Here is a 25,389-nt window from a genome sequence, read left to right on the forward strand (position 1 = left end):
CAAAGTGTTATTATTTTTCAGGCTGAATCAGGCACCAAAGAATCACCAAAGAACTCCTTTCATTATTTGGAGGTGTGTTTATTGTTTCTAGTAATAGTTTAAAATATGTTTTTGAAATTCCACAAATCACAAACATGTATGATGCCTGAAAGCATGTATTCGTTTAATGCCTTCATATTCATGCCGTGTAATTGTTCTTTTGAGCTGTCTAGTATGATGTTTATTATGTATTTTGTGCCAATATCATACAATTACGAGAGTACCATAGGTACTATAGGAACAAGTATAAATTAACCCCAATTGTGGTTGAATTTGAGGATGGTATTGTGGACCAGCTACACCCCATAACTTAATTACATGTATGTTGCACCTCTTGGAAGAGGTGTCAGCATTTAACCTTCCTTTGTTGTTTTTTTTGCAAGGCAAAAAGCAAATATATTATGTATAAAATTCAGTACTAGGTGTACTGAAATATTCTACAATAAATCTCTTCATCTCCGCCTTTTTATGTCCTTACCCGACCACCCCCAGAACATGTATTGCAAGGTGTTCAAATTTCTCGAGTCCCGTTGCATGCACACCATGTCATTGACCGCTGGAAGATGGCTAATGGAGTTGTCGTTCATGAGACAACCTGGTGTTGACCTCCACATGCAACTGCTACATATGGATGGTGTAGTCCCTGGTGTAGTCCTTCTTTGCACATTTTAACAAAGACCAAGTGTGGAACAAGGTATCATCGATAACCTTTTCAGGATCAAACGGGTGGTTCTTGAAAATCATAGCATTTCTATGATGCCAGACGAAGAAGGATAGAGCTAACCACAGAAATTTCCATCTGTTGTTTATACTAGCTTTGTTGTTCCATTGAGTGAATTGCAAAAAGTGGTTCTTTGGGTCTGTGGAAAAAGGACCCACTTTATTAACCCATCTCAAAGGCTCCCACCAAAGTCTCCTTGTCATTGTAGAGTTGCAAATAACATGTATGTGACCAGAATGAATCTCATCTACAAAGTCAGCTGCCATTTGTATTTCATAGTCAAAAAAGTCCCTTCTCCAAGATAACTTCCATTCCCATCTGCCGTCCACAAATTCTCCCATAGAATTAATTAGAAAATTCTGCTGTTTACTTATTACATATAATTGGGGATACTTTCGTTGGATATTACAGTTGTCCTGCAGCCATAAATCGTTCCGCAAACTAATATTGGACCCCGTACCCACCCTCCACTTTAAATTATCATTAAAGCAGTTATTGTGTTGCTGCTGAAAGATACTCTTTAAATCCTGCCACCATTAGGAAGTGAAATTTCTTCTACCACCAGAAATCAACTACTTTGACATAGATTATTTTTCCCAAATTCAGCTGATTTGATTTTATAAATGTTTAAAAAATGATGTTGAATTTCAATTGCACCACTTTCGTCATTAAATTTCGATGTTGTCGTTTGTGCAGTTTTTCTTCATTTTTTCTTATAAGCATTGGTAATAGAGGCCAACAAACTGAAAAATGCCGAATCCCTTGAAACAGCCATGCACCATTTTTCTTGTTAGCATTGCTGGTCCAACTAACTGCAATTGCTAATGTGTTTTCCACTGCAGCGTTTTGTACAAAAGGTGCAGTTCTGGTGTGTTTTCTACTGCAATTGGTGCTCTATGCTTGTGATGCATGTCAAGTAACCCCTAAGCCACTAACGTTTGACATAGAAGGTGTAACATGGATCGAAGTTGGATGAACGCATCACGTATAACTGAAGAGTACGAGAATGGTGTTGAAGAGTTTTTGCTGTTTGCTCAAAGTAAAGCGCAACCTATGTGGGGAAAATTTTTTTGTCCATGTGTGAAGTGTGGAAATGGGAGGCGCCAAACAATTGATGACATAAGAACTCATCTTATTTGTGAGGGAATAATTCGTAGCTACACAAAGTGGATATGGCATGGGGAATCCCTCGATACAGCTGACATGTCACAGGCTGACAATGTTACTACAGACAGCGGAAATCCTATAGAAGAAATGATTCGTGATCTTGGGCAAGAGGGGTTTGAAGAGGCACATGCAGCGTTGTATGACAACATAGAAGTTGATTCAAAAATGCCTTTGTATTCCGGCTGCATATCTTTCACAAAATTGTCAGCTGTGTTAGCTCTGGTTAACTTGAAGGCTCGATTTGGGTGGAGTGACAAGAGTTTTAGTGAGTTGCTGATGTTGTTGACAAACATGCTTCCTGCTGATAACATCTTGCCAAAGAATCACTACCAAGCAAAGAAGATTTTATGTCCAGTTGGGATGCAGTACGAAAAAATTCATGCATGTTGTAATGACTGCATTTTGTACAGAGATGATTTTGCTGAACTAGATTACTGTCCTGTGTGTGGGGTTTCTCGGTACAGACCGACCAACGGAGATTCTACTGTACTAGTCTCAGACGCCGACCGCCGTCCAGCAAAGGTGTGTTGGTATCTCCCAATAATACCAAGGTTTAAACGGTTGTTTGCTAATGGGGAAGATGCAAAGAACCTTATATGGCATGCAAATACTAGAAAATTAGATGGATTGATGCGACATCCTGCAGATAGCCCGCAATGGAAGGCAATTGATCGTCTGTATCCTGAATTTGGGGCCGAGCCTAGAAATTTAAGGCTTGATCTTGCAACGGACGGAATGAACCCATTTGGAACCTTAACTACTAACCATAGCTCGTGGCCCGTTTTGCTGTTCATTTATAATCTCCCTCCGTGGTTGTGCATGAAGCGAAAGTATGTTATGCTGAGTATGATGATAGCTGGTCCAAGACAACCAGGTAATGATATTGACGTATATCTAAGACCGTTAATTGACGATTTGCGGAAATTGTGGGATGAAGGGGTTGATGTATGGGACGCAAATTTGCAGCATGCTTTCAAGTTGCGTGCAATGGTTTTTTGTACCATCAATGACTTTCCAGCCTACGGAAATTTAAGTGGATATAGTGTCAAAGGACATCACGCATGTCCTATATGTGAGCAGAATACTAGTTTCCGCCAACTTAAACATGGAAAGAAGACTGTGTATACTAGGCATCGAAGATTTCTCAAACAGTATCATCCGTATCGACGCTTGAAGAAGGCATTCGATGGAAGTCAAGAACATGAAACCGCGCCAAATCCATTAACTGGTGATGAAGTATATCAGCGGGTCAAGGATGTCGTAAATATGTTCGGCAAGTCCCAAAAAAAACCATCATCCACTTCAAACATGTGGAAAAAGAAGTCTATTTTCTTTGATCTTCCGTACTGGTCCGATCATCATGTTAGGCATTGTATAGACGTCATGCATGTCGAGAAAAATGTTTGTGATTCTTTAATTGGGACCCTCCTAAACATTAAAGGCAAGACAAAGGATGGTTTCAAGTGTCGTCAAGACTTGGTTGACATGGGTATACGTCAAGTGTTGCATCCTATCTCAAAAGGTAACAGGACATATCTGCCCCCAGCCTGTTACACAATGTCAACAGCTGAAAAGAGAAGTTTTTGTGAATGCTTGCGTAATATCAAAGTCCCACAAGGCTACTCTTCAAACATCAAGAGTCTTGTGTCTGTGAATGAGCTTAAGTTGGTTGGCTTGAAATCACATGATTGTCATGTGTTAATGCAACAACTTTTGCCTGTTGCAATCCGCGGAACATTGCCTGAGAAGGTCCGTGTTGCAATCAGTCGCTTGTGTTTCATTTTTAATGCTATATGTGCCAAGGTCATTGACCCTAAACAGTTGGATGCTTTGGAAGATGAGGTTGTCGTTGTCCTTTGTCAAATGGAGATGTTTTTCCCTCCTTCATTTTTTGACATTATGGTACACTTAGTTGTTCATCTGGTAAGGGAAATAAGGTGTTGTGGTCCTACGTATTTTAGATGGATGTATCCAGTTGAGCGGTACATGAAGGTCTTAAAGGGTTATACGAAGAATCGACATCGACCAGAGGCCTCAATAGTGGAAAGATACGTTGCTGAAGAATGCATTGAGTTTGCCTCACAGTACATTGACTCATTGAAACCTGTCGGTGTTCCTGTATCCCGGCATGACCAGCCAATAGCCGGCAAGGGTACTCGTGGATACAATGTTGTGACAATGACTAGACATGACGTGTCACAAGCACATTTGTATATATTAAACAACACAACAGAGGTGTTTCCGTACATAGAGGCTCACAAAAAACATGTTAGAGATAGTCACCCCAAAATGAACATGATGAGGGTATTGCAAGAGCACAACAAAACTTTCATAAATTGGTTTAGACAAACAATACTTGCTGATAAAAGTGTTTCCAGACGACTCACATTGTTAGCCATTGGCCCAAATTTGAATGTCCCTACATGGAAGGGGTATGACATTAACAATTATTCATTCTACACAAAGTCCCAAGATGATAAAAGTTCGGTACAAAACAGTGGGGTCTGTGTTGATGCTGATTCGGAGCACTTTTCCAGTACATCGGATAACAACCCCATTCGAGCATCCATGTCTTACTTTGGTGTCATTCAAGAAATTTGGGAGGTTGATTATACATCATTTAGAGTGCCTGTTTTTAAGTGTCAGTGGGTGAACGGGACAACGGGTGTGTTTCAAGATCCATTGGGATTTACTTTGGTAGACCTTAGTAAGGTGGCATATATAGACGAACCTTTCATTATGGCAGCACAAGCCAGACAAGTTTTCTATGTACAAGATCCATGTAATTCAAGTTTGTCTGTGGCTCTGCAAGGAAGACCAAGTGGAATGAATTACCATAATGATGAGTCAACCCTTGACATTGGTCAAATGTCTAGTTTTTCAAAACAATTGCCTTCAATGAATGAAGCTGATGAAGTGGATGATGGACATGCAAATCGTGTAGATCATGATGAAGGTCTATGGGAAAACATCCCTACAGGCTGAGTGCGAAAGTAATGCTTTGTTTAATGTGTAAATATAATGATTATGTTAGTATTACGCCTTTGCTTTTGTTAATGTCTAAATGTAATCGTTAATATTAATTGTGTATTTTATTTACAGGATCATGGCCACAGATCCGACGTCTCCTCCGCAGTCCGATGGTCAATCAAAGGCGACTTCCAAGAGGAGTAGAACAACGACACGACTGAGAACATTGACATTAAGAACCGTGGATCAGCCCAGACCGGCTGTTTATGTGGATCCCGCTACCGGGAGAGCATCCGGACCGATGCGTGAAAAGTTCCACAGCTACCTAGGCGTAGTGGCGCGAGAAAAGGTTCCCATTATCCACAATAATTGGAAAGACGTACCTGAAACGCTAAAGGAGATTGTGTGGAATGACATTCTAGTAAGTCCTTCATACCAATTACAATATTTGAATTAAGAATCAATTTTTCTGTTAAAAACATAATTGACTATAACAAATAGTTGTCCTTTATAATCTCTACATGTGTTTCATGCCCTTTATTTTAAATGACTTGTCCTTTATTTGAATAGTTAATCACTATCCTAGACTCCTATATTTGTAAAGAACAGCACAAGGGCAGTTTTTATTTTAAACATGAATATTAGTTAGTTAGATGAGGTTGAGAACAAATATTGTCAGATCAAAGTTAGAGACCAGAACAAATCATGTGTATAATAAGTTCACAAATTTAAATTGATAACTTAAACAAATGAAAATTGGCATGGGTTTTGTGTTAGGGAGCAGGGGTAGTATTTTTATCCTTAAATACTTAATAGGGTAATGCATATTATTTTTTATGCTAATGTAACCATAAGTTTGATTTTTATGTTATACTATTTTTGTATGGAATAAATTGATTTGTATCACTGTAAACATCCCAAATTTCCTAAAACTATGACAATAGCTGCCTACCCACTTGCACCGCCAAATAAAGCATTGCTTTCCAATCCACATAATCCAGTGGCCCTCCAAATATTATGATTAATAGGAACTTCTTTTCTTTTTTGTTTTTTACAAACACTTAGAATTATACAAACTCAGTTAACACTTAATAGCATTTTTATCACCCATCTATTGTCTATAAAGCTTTTGCGATTCCAATGAGAGAATTGCATAAAATGATTTTTAGGTTCAATGGGGAAAGGGCCCACTCTATTGACCCATCTCAAAGCCTCCCACCATAAATTCCTAGTCATTCTGCATGAGAACATGATGTGGCCAATATCTTCCTCTTCACTATCACATAACGGGCACCTATACGAAGGCAAAGTGATGTGTCTCTTTCTCAAGTTAGCCTTAGTAGGCAATCTGTTTCTGAAAATTCTCCAACAGAAGGCAATCTGTTTCTTTCGTAAAATTAGTCAATAATAATTTAATATGTAATTTCTATTTTTTAATGTGTTGATTAATAACAATGAAAATTCTCCAACAGAAGGCAATTGCTCTTGGGGGGATTTTCAGATTCCAAATAATCTTAAAAGCTCTGTCGTCATTAACAGATCTGCCATCATTCTTGAGGATATTGTAGGCTGACTTTGTGGAATAGGCTCCACTAGGATCAACCTTCCAAATAAGGGAGTCCATACTGGTTGGGCAAATCTGGACAGCATCAATCTCAGCATCAATTTCTCCTCCATTGCATCCTCCATTCCCATTTATTATCAACAAGAATTCCCATTAGGCTGATAGAAGAATCCTGCTGGTAGCTCACTTGATACAAAGTAGGGTATTTTTCTTGAAGAGTTAAATCATCCTCTCTCCATTTATCCTTCCAGAACCTGATTTTTGCCCCATTACCCAACTTCCAACACAAATTATAAAACAGCCTATTAGTGTGCTGCTGCTGGAAAATAGATTTTAAGTCCTTCCACCACTTAGAGAAAGCTGTGGAGTTTCTCCCATGAATCAAAGCATTCCAGCCACCATACTTGGACATTACAATTCTGGGCCAAAAGTGATTCTGATTAGTCGCCAATTCCCAGCCCCATTTGCCCAGCAAGGCCTCATTACAATTCTTGGACATTTGAATCTGTTAAAATTTTATAAAACTGTAAATTATTTATAAAAAAAACATCAAACAAACAAAACCCTGATTTTTTTCTTTATCGGTCTGAAAGAGCGGCGTGTGTTTGGTATGTCCTAGGGCCCAAGAATTTTTAGTTAAAATGAGTGTAACCCAGAACTTCCATCAATTTCACTAGACAGGCAAATCAGACAGTAGGTTGGCCCAATAATTTAAACTCCAAGTTCAAACCCAATGGCTTTTCATCTTAATGTCCCCACGTGGCTAAAACTTGTCAATTTAGGGGTAACAATCCTCCAGCAACACAGGATCTATATTTTGTAGCTACAACAAGCTCTTTTATATGAACCCTATAGATGTGTGTAGGGGAGAATTTCTTGCTACATGTTTAACATCAAATACTAGTTCTCCTAGTTTTATCCAGTTGTTTCTGGACCAATATGATCTTAACTGCTACTAACAAATACCTATTGACTTCCGATTGCAGTCGTTTTCTTTGATAGTTACTACTCATGCTATTATGCTTTAGGATATTGTAACAAATAGAAAAACTAATTTGTCCCAGGTCTATCAGAATTTATTTTATTTCTTAAGCATACGTCTCTGTTTAACAGCTATATATGCTCCAGCGAGAAAATATTTCAATCATCAACTTTCCTTTTCTTGTTTTTCGCAAATGAGTTAATTATATTTTCCTAAAATATTGTTTTTATTCACCTGGACTTTCAATTTATAAATTTTATTTTAAACTACTGAGTCTACTCTAGATATTCAACAACTAGGTACAATTAATATTTTAATAAGAATTTGAAAGATGAAACGAAGGGATAGAATAAGAGTTGGAGATAACTAATTCTGACCATGGATAGAGTGTGGATACAGGAAAGATAAAATATATATATTAAAGAGTACCAGAGGTACTAGATAAGGTACAAATTAGAGATCAGATTAGATTCCAGGTAGACCTAATTCTGACCATGGATAGAGTGTGGATACAGGAATGGTTATAATACACATATCAAGGTATTCTTAAAAATCCTGCACTAAGATTGGTAGACCAGTGATTATGGTACTATCATGCAAGTACCCTTTGCACTATTAAAATCTTACTTTCAAACCTCTTAGCCTCTTATGTTTCAAAAATTAACTTTGTTTCTGCTCCCACATAATTTAATTTTAAGCTTGGCAAAAGTTCCTTGTATCTTGAATTCATTAGTCTGCTTCAAGTAAATTATGTCAATCTGCTTCAGTAATTTAAGGATATGTTTTTGTTATCTGAGTCAAGGAAGCTAAAGTTTGCAAAACAAAAGTTTACTTCAGATCTTCTCTGGCTTCAAATGGTATAAGAGAACTTAGAGAACAAACATGAAATTAATCAAATAACAATTATTGAAAGGGCCTTCCTAAAATATTTCCCAAACAAGACTTCTTTGGCCTCTTCGAAGACATTATTTGGGTCAGCAAAGAAACAAATCCTTGTTTTATTATTTCTACTTTCTATACAATATTTCTAAGGTCATTGATATTGTTTGAGAACACAAACTTCAAATTTTCAGGTGTCTCTACCTGCAATAGAAACATACAACATATTCATGTATACAACTCTAGTGTCTTATCTAAGCTCGAGTCCACACCACATCATGGAGTTGCTTGCTGATTGATTTAACAGTTACTTGGTCATCCTCACCATATAGAATCCAGAAAGATTAGTCAAACCTAACTTCTGGTATATGAAATTTAGTATTGAACAGAATGTTAGAAACTAAAATCTTCATAGGGTGCAGAAGTTTATCAGTCTTATTTACAGTTTTCAGCCCTGTATTTACTGTTCCAATAGAACTTAAATCTTGCAGTTGCTGGGGTGGGGTAGGAAAATTTTTAGCATGCTAAAAATTCATGTCTACCAGTTTGTGCTGGGGACATCACAAATTCGTCTGCAGAATCCTTGGAAGCAGCATCTTTGTACGAGCAGGCAGCAATTATTTCCTTGTTTATTGTGCCATGCACAATGTCAACAACTTTAACATAAAAGAGATGAAGAGGTAAGTTACAATTGCAAGTCTTAAGTTATTTCCTTGTTTAAATCACACCAAGCTTAATATTGTTAGGCTTCTTCCTTGTGTCAACTTGTCAAAAGGTGCCCTCTTAGGAACAAAGAGGATAGGCTTACAGGCATAAGTGTCCCTCACCTGAGAAGTGCTTCACAGGCAAATGCTCTTCTAGTCATTGGAGTCAATCTTGTAGAAAGCATAATACTCCTCCTTTGTGATCTCCTAAGGCTCTGTCATCCAAATGGCCTTATGCTTGTTCACCAACGAGCATTCATGTGACACTTCCTTGCTGAGGAAAAAAAATGTGACACTTCCTTAATCTTCTTTAAATTACTTTCTTCCTTCTCGTTCTCTTCGTCAACATCCTCCACCTAAGTACATTAAAAAATTAGATATTGAAGTCAAATTGTAATTCAAAAAATACCAAAAAAAATAAATAAACGTTTTGAAGTACTTCTTTAGATGGTATTCCTTATGGTTCAAGTAGCAATAACGATGACAATTGTATGCATGTTTTGTTTGATATTGATTTCATTTTTTGCATAAAACAAAGAGGGGAACGAACAACAATTTGAAAGTTGTACATTCAGGAACTAAAGAATTCAAAATAGCTAGTAATAAGAGGGATTTGTTTTTGGGATTTTCTGAGCACCAAGAGCGGCTACGCAAGAAGCTTGCACTTGAGGAGGGAAGGATGTTTGCAGATAATGAACAACTTTCTTAACTACTTGTCCTTCAGACTTTCCTGGTTCTTCTTGTTAATATGTACATCACAATAGTATAAGCTATGGCGTAAAAACATGGTCTATATTGACTTCTAAGATTGTTAGGGGTCAAAAAGACCATGTCCATAAGCCATAGCCTTATACTATTTATATTTACATATTACCAAAAGAAACAGTCAAATCTGAACGGCAAATAGTTAAGAAAGTTGTTCATTAGCTGCCAATATGCTTCCCTCCTCAAGTGCAAGCTTCTAGCGTACCCGCTATTGGTGCTCAGAAAATCCCAAAAACAAATCCCTCTTATTACTAGCTATTTTGAATTCTTTAGTTCCTGAATGTACAACCTTCAAATTGTTGCTCGTTCCCGTATTTGTTTTTTGCAAAAAAGAAAATTAATCTGAAACAATTCAGGCTGAATTGTTATCGTTATTATTACTCGAACCATAAGGAATAACAGCTAAACAAGTAATTTAAAATGTAACTTTTAAATTATGTGGTATTTTTTTAATTACAATTTTACTTCAATATCTAATTTTGTTAATCTACTTAGGTCGTTTTTTAAATATAAATATGAATTTAAAGGTGATCTACTGATAATATAAAGTACTTGCTAATCACAAATTATGATACGTATCATTTTAAATTTTAACTTAATTTTATAAATATTAATAAATTTATAATAAGACAATTTTTAACATGTGCTGCAGTGATTCCTTTGACTTCACTATAATCTCCCTGACATAATTAAGAATTAGAATTAGACCTGGGCTGCAGTGATTCATTTGACTTCACTATAATCTCCCTTCTCAAGCCTTTGATTGTCTATGTTAACTTCTTTGCCTCTGATACTGTATAACTCTTCAACATGCCATTGCAGCAATTATTTTACCAGGCACATACATTTTTAATTACAATTCCTTTAATTTGTATAAGGATACAAAAATAAAACACGTGTAGCTGAATGGAAAATAAAAAATGAAGGAAGCATGAGACTGTCAAAATATTATGTTTATACATAATATGTTTATATATGATAGCATGAGACTGTCAAAATAAGTAAAGGAAGCATGTACTTTAATGTATTATTTTTTTAAATCATTAGGCCTTAGTCTTAGCTTGTTTTCATTTGGCTTTATGGCTACTGCATAAGGAATGAGACACAGTCATATGAGTTCTTTGTCTGATTTGACAGTAGAGGATATGAACATATATATGGGTGCTTTATTGTGATATTATTCAATATATCAGTTTTTTTAATGTTCTGCCACTGCTATATCTAGTAGTATCTATTTTCATATCTAGGATGCCTTGAGGGTGTATTCTGATTTGGGGTTCAGCCGCAACTTGATGGACTTCATGGTTACCACTAAGGAGCCTGAATTTCTTAGAGATGTTGATGGGACGGAACATAGTTCTAATTCAGCTGAACAAGTATCTGGTAGCTCCAGCAGGTTTGGGAGTGGAAGATATTCCACATTTTAGGTCAGAGTGAGACTACTTCGAAACAGGATGGGGTTTCTGCTTCGAATTCGAAGAATTTTAATTCTGTTGCTACTAAGCTTATCTGGTTTGAAGTTAATTGCTGAGACATTTGATTGGAGTCATGATGCCTAGGCTTGTGAACTTTCCTTGCTTGCAAAATGTGTAGATTTGTTGTTAGTGCATTATTTGTGGATTTCAGATTCATTTTTAGGAAGTTTTTGGATTGAAGGGCACATTGCTTCTTGGTTGAATAACCTGTTTGTACATAGCTGAAATAAAATTTTCAATACTAGCACTACTGGTCCTTTTTTTTGCAATTCTATTACCAGCTTTTGGTTTTTTTATGTGTCAATTTCTTGGCTTATTTTACCTAAGATTTTGAATTAATTTAAGACATGTTTCTTCGGAGATAATTAGGCACCAAACGTAAATACCTCTTACAGCATACATTCAGACCTTTTTTGTCGCCTTGTGAGAGATAAATACCTCTTCATATTTTATTAAATTTGTAATAAAAGGTAGGTATTCTTCTATTTTAAACACTTTGACTATATTTTGTTTCTTCTTCTATCACATCATATAGTTTATTATATTTATATTTTTTAACCATGTATCTCAATATTTAATTAGATGTTAGGTGTTAAATAGGTGGTATGATGTCCACAAATTAATTATAATGCATAGTTGGTAATTTGTGATAACAACATCAGCATAAAGGTAATTTGTGATTGAACCATGAAATTCTAGCACCCAAATTTTGGAAAACAGCAAATACTATCTGCATAGTTGGAAGATGAATTCACTAATCACCTGCACCGACTTTTCTTTTGTTTTATTAGTGAATAATCTGCGTATGCCATAAGTTTTGATTATTACTCTGTTGTTTTAACTACTGTGCAGAAAACATGAGAAATCAATGTTTTAGTAATGATTTCAAATTACTTAAGAATTATCAATGTACATGGATTATCAATAACATCATTGATAAAAACTCAAATTGTGCGAAGGCTGAAGCATGTTCTTAACAAACCATGAAAAGAAGTTTTTCTAGGAATTCATACTTTAAGGCAATAACTGTTATTAGTGAGTGTCACAATATTTTTTTTCATTTATTATTTGTTCAATTTAGATATTAAATTTGATGGCTGTGACTGCATGGTAAACTTACATTATATGCTGATTGGATGCTTTTGCTTTACTTGGGGTATTATGGCAGAACATTGTCATTAAATTGTTGATTGCTAGTATTGTATAATGATATACATTTGGCTGCCTTTTTCCACAAATTTTGACACCTGGTTATGTAGGCAAAGTTTGATATCGCAGAAGCTACGAAGGTGAAGACGAAGGTTATGTCAACAGTAGCGACAAGATGGCGGCAATTTAAGTCCACATTGACTAGCAAATTTGTGTTTGCTAAGACTGAAGGTCAACAAACACAGGATGTTGTGACAAAATATGGACTAGATCCTGAAGCGTGGAAACAATTTGAAGAAACCCGCCTGACACCTAACTGGGAGGTTAGTTGAATCTGTTTATGGTAACTTCAAATGAATATTTTTTTGCCAATTTGATTATTTTAATTTCAAAAAAATCTCCGCAATTATGTATGTCACATTACAGGGTATTAGGAAACGAGCACAATCAATTCAAAAACACAACGACTGCCCTCACGTACTTTCACGTGGGGGATATGATTTGCTTGAGAAGAAATTGTTAGACCAGAAACGAAAAAGGATACAAGAGGAAGCATTGTTGAGTGAAAATCCAGCAAGTGTTGATGAACCCCCATCCCCAATAAAAAGGCATGTTAAGTGGAAGGTTGCTCGGACCAGGGCTGTTGGCAATATGACATCTGACTCTGCACAGGAAATTGCAGATAAAATAGTAAGTTCACCAATATGTTGCAATGTTCATATGTTTAAGTATTTTGTAATGAAAATGACTGCACGTTGTGTATTTTTGTGTCACTTGTTTTGTGTAGGACTCCTTAGAAGAGCAGGTAACGCAGGGTTCGTTTGTACCCCATGGTCGGCAAGACATACTGAACACTGCCATTGGACGACCTGACCATGGGGGTCGCGTTCGGGCAGCAGGCTCAGGTGTCACTATTACTCAGTACTACGGAAGGGCATCAAGGACATGCAGCAGCTCGTCCACGTCCATCAGCCAACAACAACTAGATGAAGTTGTTGCAAGGCTTAGGGAAGACATGACTGGCCAGATTAGGGAAGAATTGAGGACTTAAATTAAGGAAGAATTGAGGACTCAGCTAGAAGAGGAAAATAAAAGGAGCTTGGAAATAATGACCAATGCATTGAAAGAGGCTATTAAAAAAGAGTTGTCAAATAAAGGATCCCAAGAGGCACTCCAAATTCAGCCGGACATACAACAACTAGGTGCGCGTGTCAGCACACAGGGAAGTAATGCTGTTACCAATGCACAGGCTTCACAAGAACATGATGCTGATGCCATACCATTGATGGGACTGTTTGTGCAGCGTAACGATGGTACACAAAGGTTTGTAGAAATATTACCTTACTTACAATTGAATCGGAGTTTTGTTTTTTCTTGCAGCTGTAATTGTTGGGTTTGGTTTGTGTTTTGTTCATGGTTTAGTTTTTGTTTTATATGCACTAAAAAAAGCTTTGTTTATGGTTCATTTAAGGTTGGTGGCCATGGGGAAAATAATGGAGGGGGATTCAATCATACACACAGTGGCATATGCAGATGATGTTGTCAGGGTAAGTGTAGAAACAGTTATTGATCCTGAGGCTGAGGTCCCCTATGCCACCTCAGAAATACAATATGTGAAGCAGGCCGTCAATACATTTGTAGCTTGGCCCACACACCTTGTGAAAGCTGTATTAGATGAGGTAACATGTTTCATTTGACATACGTAAAGTAAAACATTCATAGATTACAGTACAAATACTCACCCACTTTCATTAACCATGTAGCATCCACAACGTATTCCACACAACGAGGATGCACATGTGCCGAAGCCGGCTAATGTGAACGCAGATGATCCGTTGCGTGAATTGATGAAGTACAGTTTCGATCTTTACGACAAGCCACTTCAAATCAGCTTTGATGGGAGATTTCTTGGAATTGTAGATGCATCTACATCGATATTCATCACATATTCAGATGTTATTGAAATAATAGCAGGAGACAAAAGTCTGAACATATCTGTCATACAATTATGGTTAATGTAAGTGAATTCCTTCATATAACTCATTCCTCATTCATTCAATATCATGATCCACTACAATACTTTCAAATCATGTGAATAGGTATATTCATGAGTGGAGTCAGATATTCAGTCAAGGTTTCATGTATGCATTCCTTGAGCCACAGTCGTTGGTTTGTTCAAAGGATAGACGCAGCGAATGCGAACAATATCTTGAAAGATGGCTTAAGGAATCTGACCGAGAGGTGTACATTGGACCTTACTTCCATCAGTAAGTGCTATTTAACAAACATACTTCAAATGATGTTTGGGTGTATACGTATCTAATGTGAATGACATGCAGGGAACATTGGCAACTCATAATTTTGTGTCCTAGGCAACATGTTGTTGTTTGGTTCTGTTCTTTGCGTAGGAAACCTGATATGCATATCAAAGCTACAATTAATAGGTTATCTCATACCATATAACTTTTTGCAAGCCTTCTTTAATGGTCATTATTGATTGACATTTTGTTGTATATGCGTTGATGTGGTTTTTTAAAAGCAGTGTAATGAAAAAATTGAAGAAGACCTTGTCTCCTAAAACTAAGGCAGTTGCACCAAAGTGGATTGAAGTAAAGGTAAGTCAGCTATGTACCATGTGTTAGTGTTGTCTAGTTAAGTCATGAACTTATGTAATGTATACGATGTTCAAATGTTTTCCATATGTAGAGTCACGTTCAAACCGGCTGTTATGAATGTGGATATTACATAAAGCATTGGATCTGGAACATCATAGCCAGCGACATAAAGAGTGATTGGTCCATGGTATGCATAAACTTCAGTACAATTGGAACTGAATTTTTATATTTGCAGTACTAACTTACAATTATGAATACTTGCAGTGGTTTGCTAATGACACACCGTTGGACATCGGCATCATCACCACAATTCGAAAGAAATGGGCAACATTTTTTTTAAAGACAGCAATAAGTCAAAACGGCTAATGATGGCGTTGGAGTATTTTTTTCCCTGTATTTGAGACAATTGTTATGTTATTTGACACAGCGGCTATTTTATTTTCGGTCATGCTACTAATATTCTATTCTTAGTATTACCTACTCAATTTCATATAATTGTAGTAATATATTGTCTTTACCCCCTTCTACTGCATTGCATCTGCATTTGATTACCACAGCAACAATTTAGTGCAGCTATAGTACCACCAAGCTTGCCACTGCAGCAGTTAAGTGAACAAATGAAGTGTCCACAGTCATTGGATGGTTGCTTGGTAGAGGTACATGCTAATAACTAATAAGATTTCCTGTGCAGGGTATCATTGTTTTTGCATGACTGATGGCTACCTTGGGGCTGGAGATTTTGGTTGAATCTGCCTCAAGTGTTATTTTGAAGGTAATTGAGATAATCTTTTGTTGTTGTTTGTTTCTTATATACCTAAATTTGGGTTGAAGACTAGTTATTCAACATGTGGATTATCTACCATAATAAGTGATTTTATCATTTGAGCAGATGATATTATCATTTGACCTTGCTTTTGCTTTGATTCCGCTCCTAAAGTTCAGTAGCAGCAAAGTGACTAGCAGCACAAGCATTGAAGAGGTGTGTTTCCTCCTTGTTTGTGGATTCATGAACTATAAGTTAATACATGAAACTGAAAAATGTTCTAGTTATAAAATTTGATTAGCTAGGCTTACATGAATTGTTGAATTGATCAGCTAGGCATACATTATATCAACTGTTAGTGTCATTTTTTCAGTCTAATAATATTTTGGTTGATATTATCATTATTATGATTAAAGAGATTGCAGGGATTCCAAGGGAAGGGGACCAGGGGATGAAAAATATGATTAAAGAGAGTTCTTGAGGAGTTTGTCACATGCTCAGGTAATTAGTGCTAAAGCAGTTGGGTGAAATTCTCATATTTTGAATGCTGCATGCAATTAATATCGTCATTTGATGAAATGCAGAATCTTCCTGACTGGTTTAGTGCATGTTTCATTGATTGCATAAGATGTAAAATATTATTAATCAAGAGGAGTCTTGCTTAATTGACTTCAGTGTTGAGCGTGCTGCATTTGTCTTATGTACTAGTTCATTCATTTATTTAATTTTAGTTGACAACTTCTGGAATGGTGATATCAAAATATAACCTATGAAAGAGGATAATCTTGTCAGCTAATTGTTGAGTGGTTTATTTTTTTGTTTTGTCTTTTATGTTGCATTTGATGACTTTGTTTCTTTTCTTGTAGGGAAGTGGAAGATTTTGCACGAAGGTTAAATTCTGCTTGGCCTGAAAGGATGCAAATTTGATCTTTGGCCCAACACAGAAGACTAGTAACAATTTCTATGAATAGCAATGGTTCAACGCAGTTGTATATAGGTATGTTCTATCTATCTTCTCAATATTCGCGGTGAACCCTACTTGCTGCCTTGTTTTCTATCAGAAGCATCATTAAATTTTGTTGACATGCACATGACTGGAATCAACTAGTTATAAGTTACTTCATCACTCTCATGCATTTCATTCATCACATACAACACTCTCTCCAAAGTTCAAATTAAGACTGAGGGGTGAGAAAGAGACAATTAATATGGGTGCCGGTCTACTTGCAATTGGTCTATGCAGTGATGAACATTACTTAAATGCTTGCAATAGAATCTGGAATGAGCCCTCTTGTCCTTGTTGCTTATCGACAACTCTTTGCTACTGTGTCCATTGCTCCCTTTGCTTATTGGCTCGAGTGGTAATTATATATATATATACCCTATCTGGTTTTGTTTTATTTTCATATATATAAACAATGCATGCATGAAAGGCTTTGATGAACTTTGAACCACCTATAACATTCTCACTGTGAGTGTCACCGTCGATATCCCTTTTCTTTTGGTTGATGCATGATTGTGTTATTTATCCTTTAAATGTATTTATATATGTTTGCTGTATATAAATGTAGCTTTGTTTTTGAAATTTGAATGGTATAACCCAAATTTTGTGAGCAGGCAAAATACTTCAACGACGGTCCTTATGAAAACCCGTCTTTATAGCCTTATTTACCAACAACGACGGGTGCTCCAGCCACCGTCGTTGAAACCTCAAACAACAATGACGGTGTACACACCACCGACGTTGACATACTACCAAACAACGTCGGTGGTGAGCCCGCCACCGATGTTGACAGGAAACAAAACAAATACGGGTGTTATTGGTACCCGACGTTGATATGGACAACAACAACGACGAGTCTTGCGAACCCGACGTTGAAATGGACCAAAACAACGACGGGTTGTCTAATATGTGCGTCGTTGAATCCTTTTTTATAACGTCTATTCTTTTATAGCCACTGACGTTGTATTCTTGCATTACAAAGACGGGTCCTAGGATGACCGATGTTGTTGTTGTTGACATACAACGACATCTGGAACAAAGACGGTGTGGGGCCCGTCGTAGATACCGGTTTTCAACCGATGTAGAAGCTTCTTTTTGTAGTTGTGTTAATAACAACCCAATTAATGGTTCCACTCAGATACACTCCACCAACTTCAGGTAAAGTCCAAAGAACAGGAAAACCTTTAAGGTTTCTCCAACTATTGTCACCCACGCCAAAAACTTTCATCTCAGTCTTTTCAGATACATCAAGTGAGAGCATAGTCAACGCAATTGCAACAACCTTGTATTTGTCACTTGACGGATCATTGCCAAACCCAAACATTGTTCTACGACCGATGCCCGGGGAAAAAGACAGCGCTGACGATTCTCTGGATATCACCCTTGTCGCCTTGTTCCAGAAACAAACATGGTATCCTTCTGGTATTTCGCTAACCCCACAGTGCAACCCATTACATGAACCGACCAGATGGTAACCTGGCATGTTTGCGAAATTGAACAAGGACATTTGAATTTGTAGGAAATGGAATAACGAACTTACATCACACGATTCCATGTGGATTTCAGGGATGGATTCGAGGCAGACATTTTTTATCAATTGAAGGTGTTCCAAATCGTCCTTCGCAGCAGATTTGCAAAGGTGCAATTTGATGAAATAGGGTTCTGACATCAAGGAGTTCCATTCCTTACGCACACACTTGAATCATATCAAAGGTTTCATGGGAAGATGAGACAAGATTTCGTCGATGATTTCGTTACAGAGGAGTGACGACCATGGTTTCTTCTCTGGTCGCATGTTTCTGTGGCTTTCAGCGAAGCGCCTAAACACTCTGAATCCAAATTCTGTACCTATCAAGACATGGACCTTCGTGAACAGTGCATATATATATATATGTCCCAATGTTTCTAGGGTTTAACCCTTCGATAAATGAATATATTTTATTTCAGAGACAAATGTTTTTAATCTTTTAATAATTGCTGTAATAAAATTGGAAATAAATCAGGCGAAAGATGCAGGAGCTAAAAACAATTTCTTAACAAATTTAGTGCAATAAATCCTGATTTAAATACACATAACATTTTTTGTCCATTTGGGTTAAGAAAGAGAAGAAAGATTAGATATGTTTCTCACAGTTTTTATCATCAGATTCTTCGACATATTTTAAAATTTTATGACATATATTTAAGAAAAAGAAAAAAGAAAAATTAGATATGTTTCTCCCAATCATAGTCCATTTTAATAACTACAAATAATTTTTTATAATTACTAAAAACTATTATTGGAGTATATAATAATTTAAGAATATGCTATATTTTATAATTACTACGTAAAAATAGTTTGAAAATGGAATTAATAGAGTAAATGGGAAATAATGGGGTAACTGTGAGGAAATTTCACATTTTTTTTACTAAATTACATAAAACTTTAAAAGGTTTTTAAACTATTGTGACAATGAAGTAAAAAAAAAAAACTATTAACAAATAGATAAAAAAAAACTTCAATAAATCTTTAGTTAGGTGAGAAGAGATTGACTATAAGGAAAAAGTTTCGTTTTAAAATTATTATAATAATAATAAACAAGAAAGTGGATGCGTAATTATTTTATATAATTAAATTATTTATATAAAAATAAATAAAACTTCAAAAGATAAATATTTTGTAATAAAATCCTGCCTATCCTGGTAGCTATCTTTATTACCAAAATCAAATAAACAAAACCTGATAACAATTACTGCTGGTAATGCTGCATATTGCCTCTTCAAAACTTACAATTCTTTCGAATCTTTCGTTTGCAAATTTGAGGTCTAAATCACTTTGCTTCTTAGTTGTTTAACATTTTGACAACATTTCACTCATGCTATATGTACTTTGATATAGTATTCTTTCAAAAATACCTGAAACCGGACATATCCACTCAAAAGCAGATTCCAGAAAAGAAAAAAAAAATCAATCATGCAAACACATAGATAGGAATTCTAATTGTTAAAGGGGGAAGCACAAACTAAAAGTGAATTACAGCCTTGGGAAGACAACCCTCAGTGCATCTGCCTGCAACTGGGGGATCATGCAAAGCATCAAGAGGACTCAAAGAATTAGCTCCCAGTTTTGCTAACACGTCTGCGCACTGATTTCCCTCATGGAGCTAGAGTGTGCTGCACCGCACACAAAGGCATCAACTTCTTGATAAGCCCAATCTCATTGCTATACATGTTATAACACAAAGGCATATTATTACTCAAATGAATGAGGGTGAGTCGAAAAATTGTGGTTGCGGTTGCGGTTGTATTATGGTGAGTCCCAGTAAATATTCAAACAACGCAACCATGGTTTTAAATTGCAGTTGCGATCGTATTGTGGTGAGTCGAAAAATCATTGCATTGCATTGTGGTTGCAAACTGTAATTTAAACCTGTGCAAGCACAACAATGCTTAAATCTCAGCATATAAGATCTCTTGCCCTCCAACATGACCATATAAGCCCACAAGAAAGCTTCCATGGTGAACCCTACAAAGTCCTCCAAACCCTGCCCTAGGAGGGCTACCCATCATGCTACCATTTACCTTCAATGTCACCGCCCTTAAAGGAGGTCTCACCCAGCAAATCCATCTGCTTTGCTCATGCAAATTAACATGTTCCCCAACACACAACTTTTAGTATAATGCACAAGAGACTACACTTGCGCATGTCACTGAGTAGTTGTCCCCATCTCCTCCTCAAAATGCTTTTATTCCTAGCCCTCCAAATAACCCACAGCGTGATGGGAATTTGAATCCCATGAATCCACGTATGTTGTTGCACCCAGTCTGGCACTTGAGCATCAACCTTAGGCATAATCTATTTATCAACTCCCCTTGCCATGTGCCAACCAAAGCGCAGCAGCTTTGAGACAGAGAAATTATAAGACAATGAACAAGTCTCTAATACAACTCCCCTTGCCAGTTAATCCATCATATTTTTCATTGATATTTTTTTAATGAGAGATAAATCCAAGAAAAAGAACAAACAAGAAACAAAGACTGAATCTGAAGGATCAAGAACCCTATAGCATCCTTCAGCTGCACTAGAGATTCTATGTCAGGACAGGAGGAGGGTAGAAACTCAGCTTCAGTAGAAGTACCAAGCTTAGTCAAAAGATCTCTGCACACATATTTTCCTCTCGCAACGTGTGTTGGATACTGAAATTTCACGATCTGGCCATGATTTCTTTTTTCTATCGAAAAATATTAATTTGTTAATTAGTTTTTTTATCTTAATGGTCAAAAAAAAGGTCATGAGGATAATCATGATTGACCATGTTGGGGAGATTAAGAGGTGGCACCAGCTATTTAAAAAAAAAAAACAAATCACCCGCTGGTATCTCTAAATTATTCCAATTACAACTGTGAATCCCATGATAAAGAGCCAGGATTTCAGCATGCAAGATATCTGTAGCACCACAACTACCATTGAAGCCAGCAATAAAACTTCCTTTCATGATCACGAATGATCCCGTCGAACCCAGCACAATGCTCCTTGCGTATCACGCTACCATCAATGTTTAATGCAAAAAGAGCCAACGGGGTTGCATAAAGATCAAGCCATATTTCATGACTTGTTCATGCAACCAGGGGAGTTATATTCGGTTTCATATTTCTCCAAACATCACGAGCATTTTGGTTTCCTCCGCAGCACTAATGCAACCCAAACACGTGCTAGAATCAGTAACCCGTCTTGTGATAGAGAATTGATGTAGCTAGTTGGAAGAGCAACATGGCATATCTGCCATTAAAAAAATGCATACAGCTAGCTGGAATTTTAGTCTTCCAAATTCAATCCAATATGACAGCTTTGGTGTCTTGCTATACGAACATCAAAGCCCCCATATTTCTTTGGTTGGGTATCATGCCCCCACTTAAGATGTGATTTTGGCACATTAATTTTTGTTGATGTGACACTTGAATTTTTTTTAATACTATTCCAACAATGTGCATTCCATGGGCCAAGAGTGCTGCCAAAACTGAGTTTGCAACGGCGAGGAACCTTCATTTCCATCCAGCCAAGAGAGTCCACCTTCCTTGGAACATTTTGAATCCCAAACATTTTCCCAAATTGTTTGCGAAACCAATTTGAGTAATATCTAAAATATCCGTTCTGATGTCCCCAGACAATCTCCGGGAAGCAAAAGCTCTAGACTTCTCAACATTAATTTTCAATCCACGGGTTAAGGCAATCAGGTCCGATCAATCCTTGAAAAAGTAATTTAATAAAATTAATTAAATAAAGAAATCACATGTTGAATTCTTTTTGACTATCCCAAAGTCAATCAAAATCAGTTTTAACATAAAAATTAGATTAATTTTTTTTTATAAACCACAAGTATATTTTTCATTATAATCATATTTAAGTTAGATAAGATTATTATGTGTGACACAATTTCTTCTCTAATATCTAATATTTAACGTAATTATAAATCCATAATTTGAACGTTATGTTTAGTTAAACTAGATTGAATCAGTTGAGTGTTTACAAATTTGGATTTAATTGCCAATTTTTTGTTTTATTAAAATTTAAAAGTGAATTTTTCAGTCTTTTCAGTATATATAGAAGTTTCGAACTATAGGCAAATGTCAGTTAATACCTTTAGATTAAGGAAATAAAAATTAAAGTTCTTAATGTCAATTAATTTTTTTTCTTTCTTTATAATTTTATAATTGTTTATATGTCTAACTTTTAATAAATAATAATTTTCATAAACAAAATTATTTTTATACAAAATTGAAATTAAATTTTTTTATTAGATGAAGATAACCTTAATTGTTTTTATAATAACAAGCACACAATTAATTTTACACAACTTTATACTAATTAACATTAACTAGTATTAGAGTAACAACATACAAAACTAATTTTATATAATTTTATACTAATTAACTTTAAAAAAATATATTTATATCGATGAAAATTTTCAAGAGAGCTGGATTCGTGCCTGTAACGCCAATACTCCCAAGCTACACATAACTAAGACCCTTATTTATTTTAAAAGGTTCAAGTGAGCTGATTTCCAATAGTTTTTATCATTATAAAGAATAATCTTTAAAGAGTTTTCTTTCATTATCATTCTTCATTTATAATAAGTAACTTATATATAACTATTATACTAAAATATGAAGGATGAGGATAGAGAGTGACTCTTCTAGAATTACCCTCGCAGTTACTTGATCACTCCTTTTATCAGGATTAATTAAGAGTCACAAACCACATTTCACTCTTATTCTTGAGTTCAGTTGAATTCTACCAAATTCAATAGCATTGTTCTCATGAGAAGGGGAGTAATTACAAGCAAACCAAAAGATATAGTGGCTTAATAACATGCCCGTTGACACTTCGTAATGTGTCAATTGATTTAAACTTATTTGTTGAAGAAAAACTTAATAAAATAAGTAATTATTTTATTTTATTTTTAATGTGTTTGTCTAAATTACTTTTTACTTAAAATAAACATTTTTCTGCTTATTTGGATAAGCAAATCCTATTTACTTATTAAATAAGCATTTTTTGAAAGAAAAAAAAAACTTATTCTAAAATTACTTATTTTAAGTTTTAAACAAAATGACCCATTATAAAGTCCATGAAAAGTAATTTCTCTAAAAACTAGAGTAACAAAGATAATCCAAAACTAAAAATTTCCGGGGAAAGCACATCCTCTAGTAAAATCCAAGATTTACTGTTAAGCGCTCGCTATTTGTTACAATGTATTACAGAAAATATTTCTTTTGTGCATATATGCATCTGGTATTAAAATACATCTGAATTTGAGTAGCATACTTTGTGTATATGTCCTCTGTACAGAAAAGCCAATAAGAAAATAAATGTGGTTAGCACACTCAGTTATACATTTAAAAGGAGTATTTGAAGTCCAGAATCTTCATAAAAAATTCTTGTTGCCTTCTATACATTGGGGCTATGCACTCCCCATAGCCCACATTCCTCAAGCCTGAAAAGAAATGAATATTACAAGATACCAGTGTTTCTTTCAGGGAGTCAGAGAGTATAAAATTGTGTTTATATAAATAGAAGGAAAGTCACCTATATGATAATGAGAGTAATTCTTTTATATAAGCCAATAGAAGTTTAGCTCTGGTAGTAATTCAGCTGTAAAGTATCAAAAACAATGGACTGCAAACTGATGCTGAAAAACGGGCTCATCTTCCTGGGGCATAACTTCTATTTTTAGGCCAACATGAATTTCTTCCCTGTTTTTTAGGAAAAGTTATCAATTTATCATCTGTATATACTATATACAAGCATTCAAATAAATAGAAAAGCTTATCACCAAAACCCATTTACGACCTCATCTTCTGAGAATAACACGTTAAAACAATACAATAAGATGTGTGCACAACTCAAACTGAGTAATATATTAGTAAAATGTAATGCAGAGATGTGCACAACTCAAATTGATCAAGGACCTCAATTTAAGGTATAGTGAGGAGAATATGATGGTGGTGGTGGATGTAGCTTTACTTTTGGATCCTTACAATCGTAATCCACTTGGAAGAGTTTCCTATACAAATTAGCATTTATGTGTCCTTAATACTGAAAGCTCAACTATGTGAGAAGGACTTCTGCAATTTTTACCAGAAGGATAGGATATAAAAAGGAGTTATTGTGTGTGTACTCTAAAGAGAAATCTCGGGCAAAAGATTTTAACACTCACTCAGTAGAAATAAACGTAATTCATTGTTTTTCATCAGATGAATAGAAAGGTATGCACTTGGATCAAAGCAGCATTATAAGACAGTCCATTAAATTTATATATTTTTTCAAACCGAAACTGGGGGGCAACAGCAACTTACGTCAAATTTACTCTCCTTTAAGCTTTCCAATGACTCGGCAAGCTCAACTTGCTTTGAAGCAGTTGCTAGCAGGGCCTAACATGAGCAGAAAACTCAATCAACACAATACTGTAAAATCTCTAAACATGAAACACAAAGTGAACAATTGTGGTAGATTGGCACTACCTTCTTTGTTTTTTGCAAGTCATATTCTATACATTTTATGCGACTCAATGACTCTTGAAGAATATCCTCTTTTTCAGGAGGAATTGTATTAGGTTTATTAGCCATCTCAGTTACCACTGCCTCTAAATTCTGAATTCTTTGCCAAAGTGGCTCTTTTATCGCCGGAGTCATTAATTGTTCCTCGGAATTGGATTGAGCCGATTTGGTTTTCTCATGGCTTCTTGGTTGGTTGTCTACAGAGCGAACCACAAAACATTTCCCCAATGCCGCAAATACTACATAAATACAAGTTAACAATTTGACTGCGATTTGAGCCAAAATACTTATAATATATGGAATTGGCTTCTCCTGTAATCTTCTGAGATAATTGTTGTTTGAATCACCTATCAGATTCACCAATTTTTACATTTAGTATAGAATACAAAATTCTCCTTACTAGAAAAGGAAACAAAATGAAGATTCCAAATGCCTCAAACTAGTGATAAAGTTGTGAGATACAACTTTCAGCAACAAATAATATGAAGGATAAAATATGTTTTTTGTCCTTATAAAATTATTAAAGTTTGGATTTCGTCCCTACAAAAAACTTCAT

The 25,389-nt window shown here is 35.7% G+C and overlaps 3 protein-coding genes and 2 long non-coding RNA genes across 5 annotated transcripts; 4 read left to right on the forward strand and 1 right to left on the reverse strand.

The window, feature by feature from the left end:
* The first annotated feature begins 1,717 nt into the window (after window positions 1-1,717).
* LOC114397232 lies at window positions 1,718-4,912 on the forward strand. Its single transcript, XM_028359327.1, has one exon. The coding sequence runs from the start codon at window positions 1,718-1,720 to the stop codon at window positions 4,910-4,912; it is 3,195 nt and encodes a 1,064-aa protein (XP_028215128.1).
* Window positions 4,913-5,033: 121 nt separating this feature from the next.
* LOC114397233 lies at window positions 5,034-13,466 on the forward strand. Its single transcript, XM_028359328.1, has 5 exons — window positions 5,034-5,318; window positions 11,039-11,167; window positions 12,526-12,738; window positions 12,842-13,105; window positions 13,203-13,466. Exons 1-5 carry the CDS (start codon window positions 5,034-5,036, stop codon window positions 13,464-13,466), a joined length of 1,155 nt encoding a protein of 384 aa, XP_028215129.1.
* Window positions 13,467-13,523: 57 nt separating this feature from the next.
* LOC114397234 lies at window positions 13,524-14,878 on the forward strand. The gene is made up of 5 exons (XM_028359329.1): window positions 13,524-13,738; window positions 13,887-14,094; window positions 14,179-14,432; window positions 14,515-14,682; window positions 14,755-14,878. Exons 1-5 carry the CDS (start codon window positions 13,524-13,526, stop codon window positions 14,876-14,878), a joined length of 969 nt encoding a protein of 322 aa, XP_028215130.1.
* A 289-nt stretch (window positions 14,879-15,167) lies between these two features.
* On the forward strand, window positions 15,168-17,775 carry LOC114394757. The gene is made up of 6 exons (XR_003662832.1): window positions 15,168-15,217; window positions 15,295-15,802; window positions 15,920-16,009; window positions 16,210-16,294; window positions 16,660-16,790; window positions 17,411-17,775. It is a non-coding gene; the product is annotated as an uncharacterized LOC114394757 (long non-coding RNA).
* Window positions 17,776-23,519: 5,744 nt separating this feature from the next.
* LOC114395684 lies at window positions 23,520-25,132 on the reverse strand. Its single transcript, XR_003663084.1, has 4 exons — window positions 24,798-25,132; window positions 24,633-24,707; window positions 23,863-24,029; window positions 23,520-23,770 (listed from the first exon to the last, which is right to left on the reverse strand). It is a non-coding gene; the product is annotated as an uncharacterized LOC114395684 (long non-coding RNA).
* Between the last annotated feature and the right edge of the window lie 257 nt (window positions 25,133-25,389).

This window comes from Glycine soja, chromosome 18 (genome assembly GCF_004193775.1).
Source record: "Glycine soja cultivar W05 chromosome 18, ASM419377v2, whole genome shotgun sequence".
Taxonomy (NCBI): Eukaryota; Viridiplantae; Streptophyta; class Magnoliopsida; order Fabales; family Fabaceae; genus Glycine; species Glycine soja.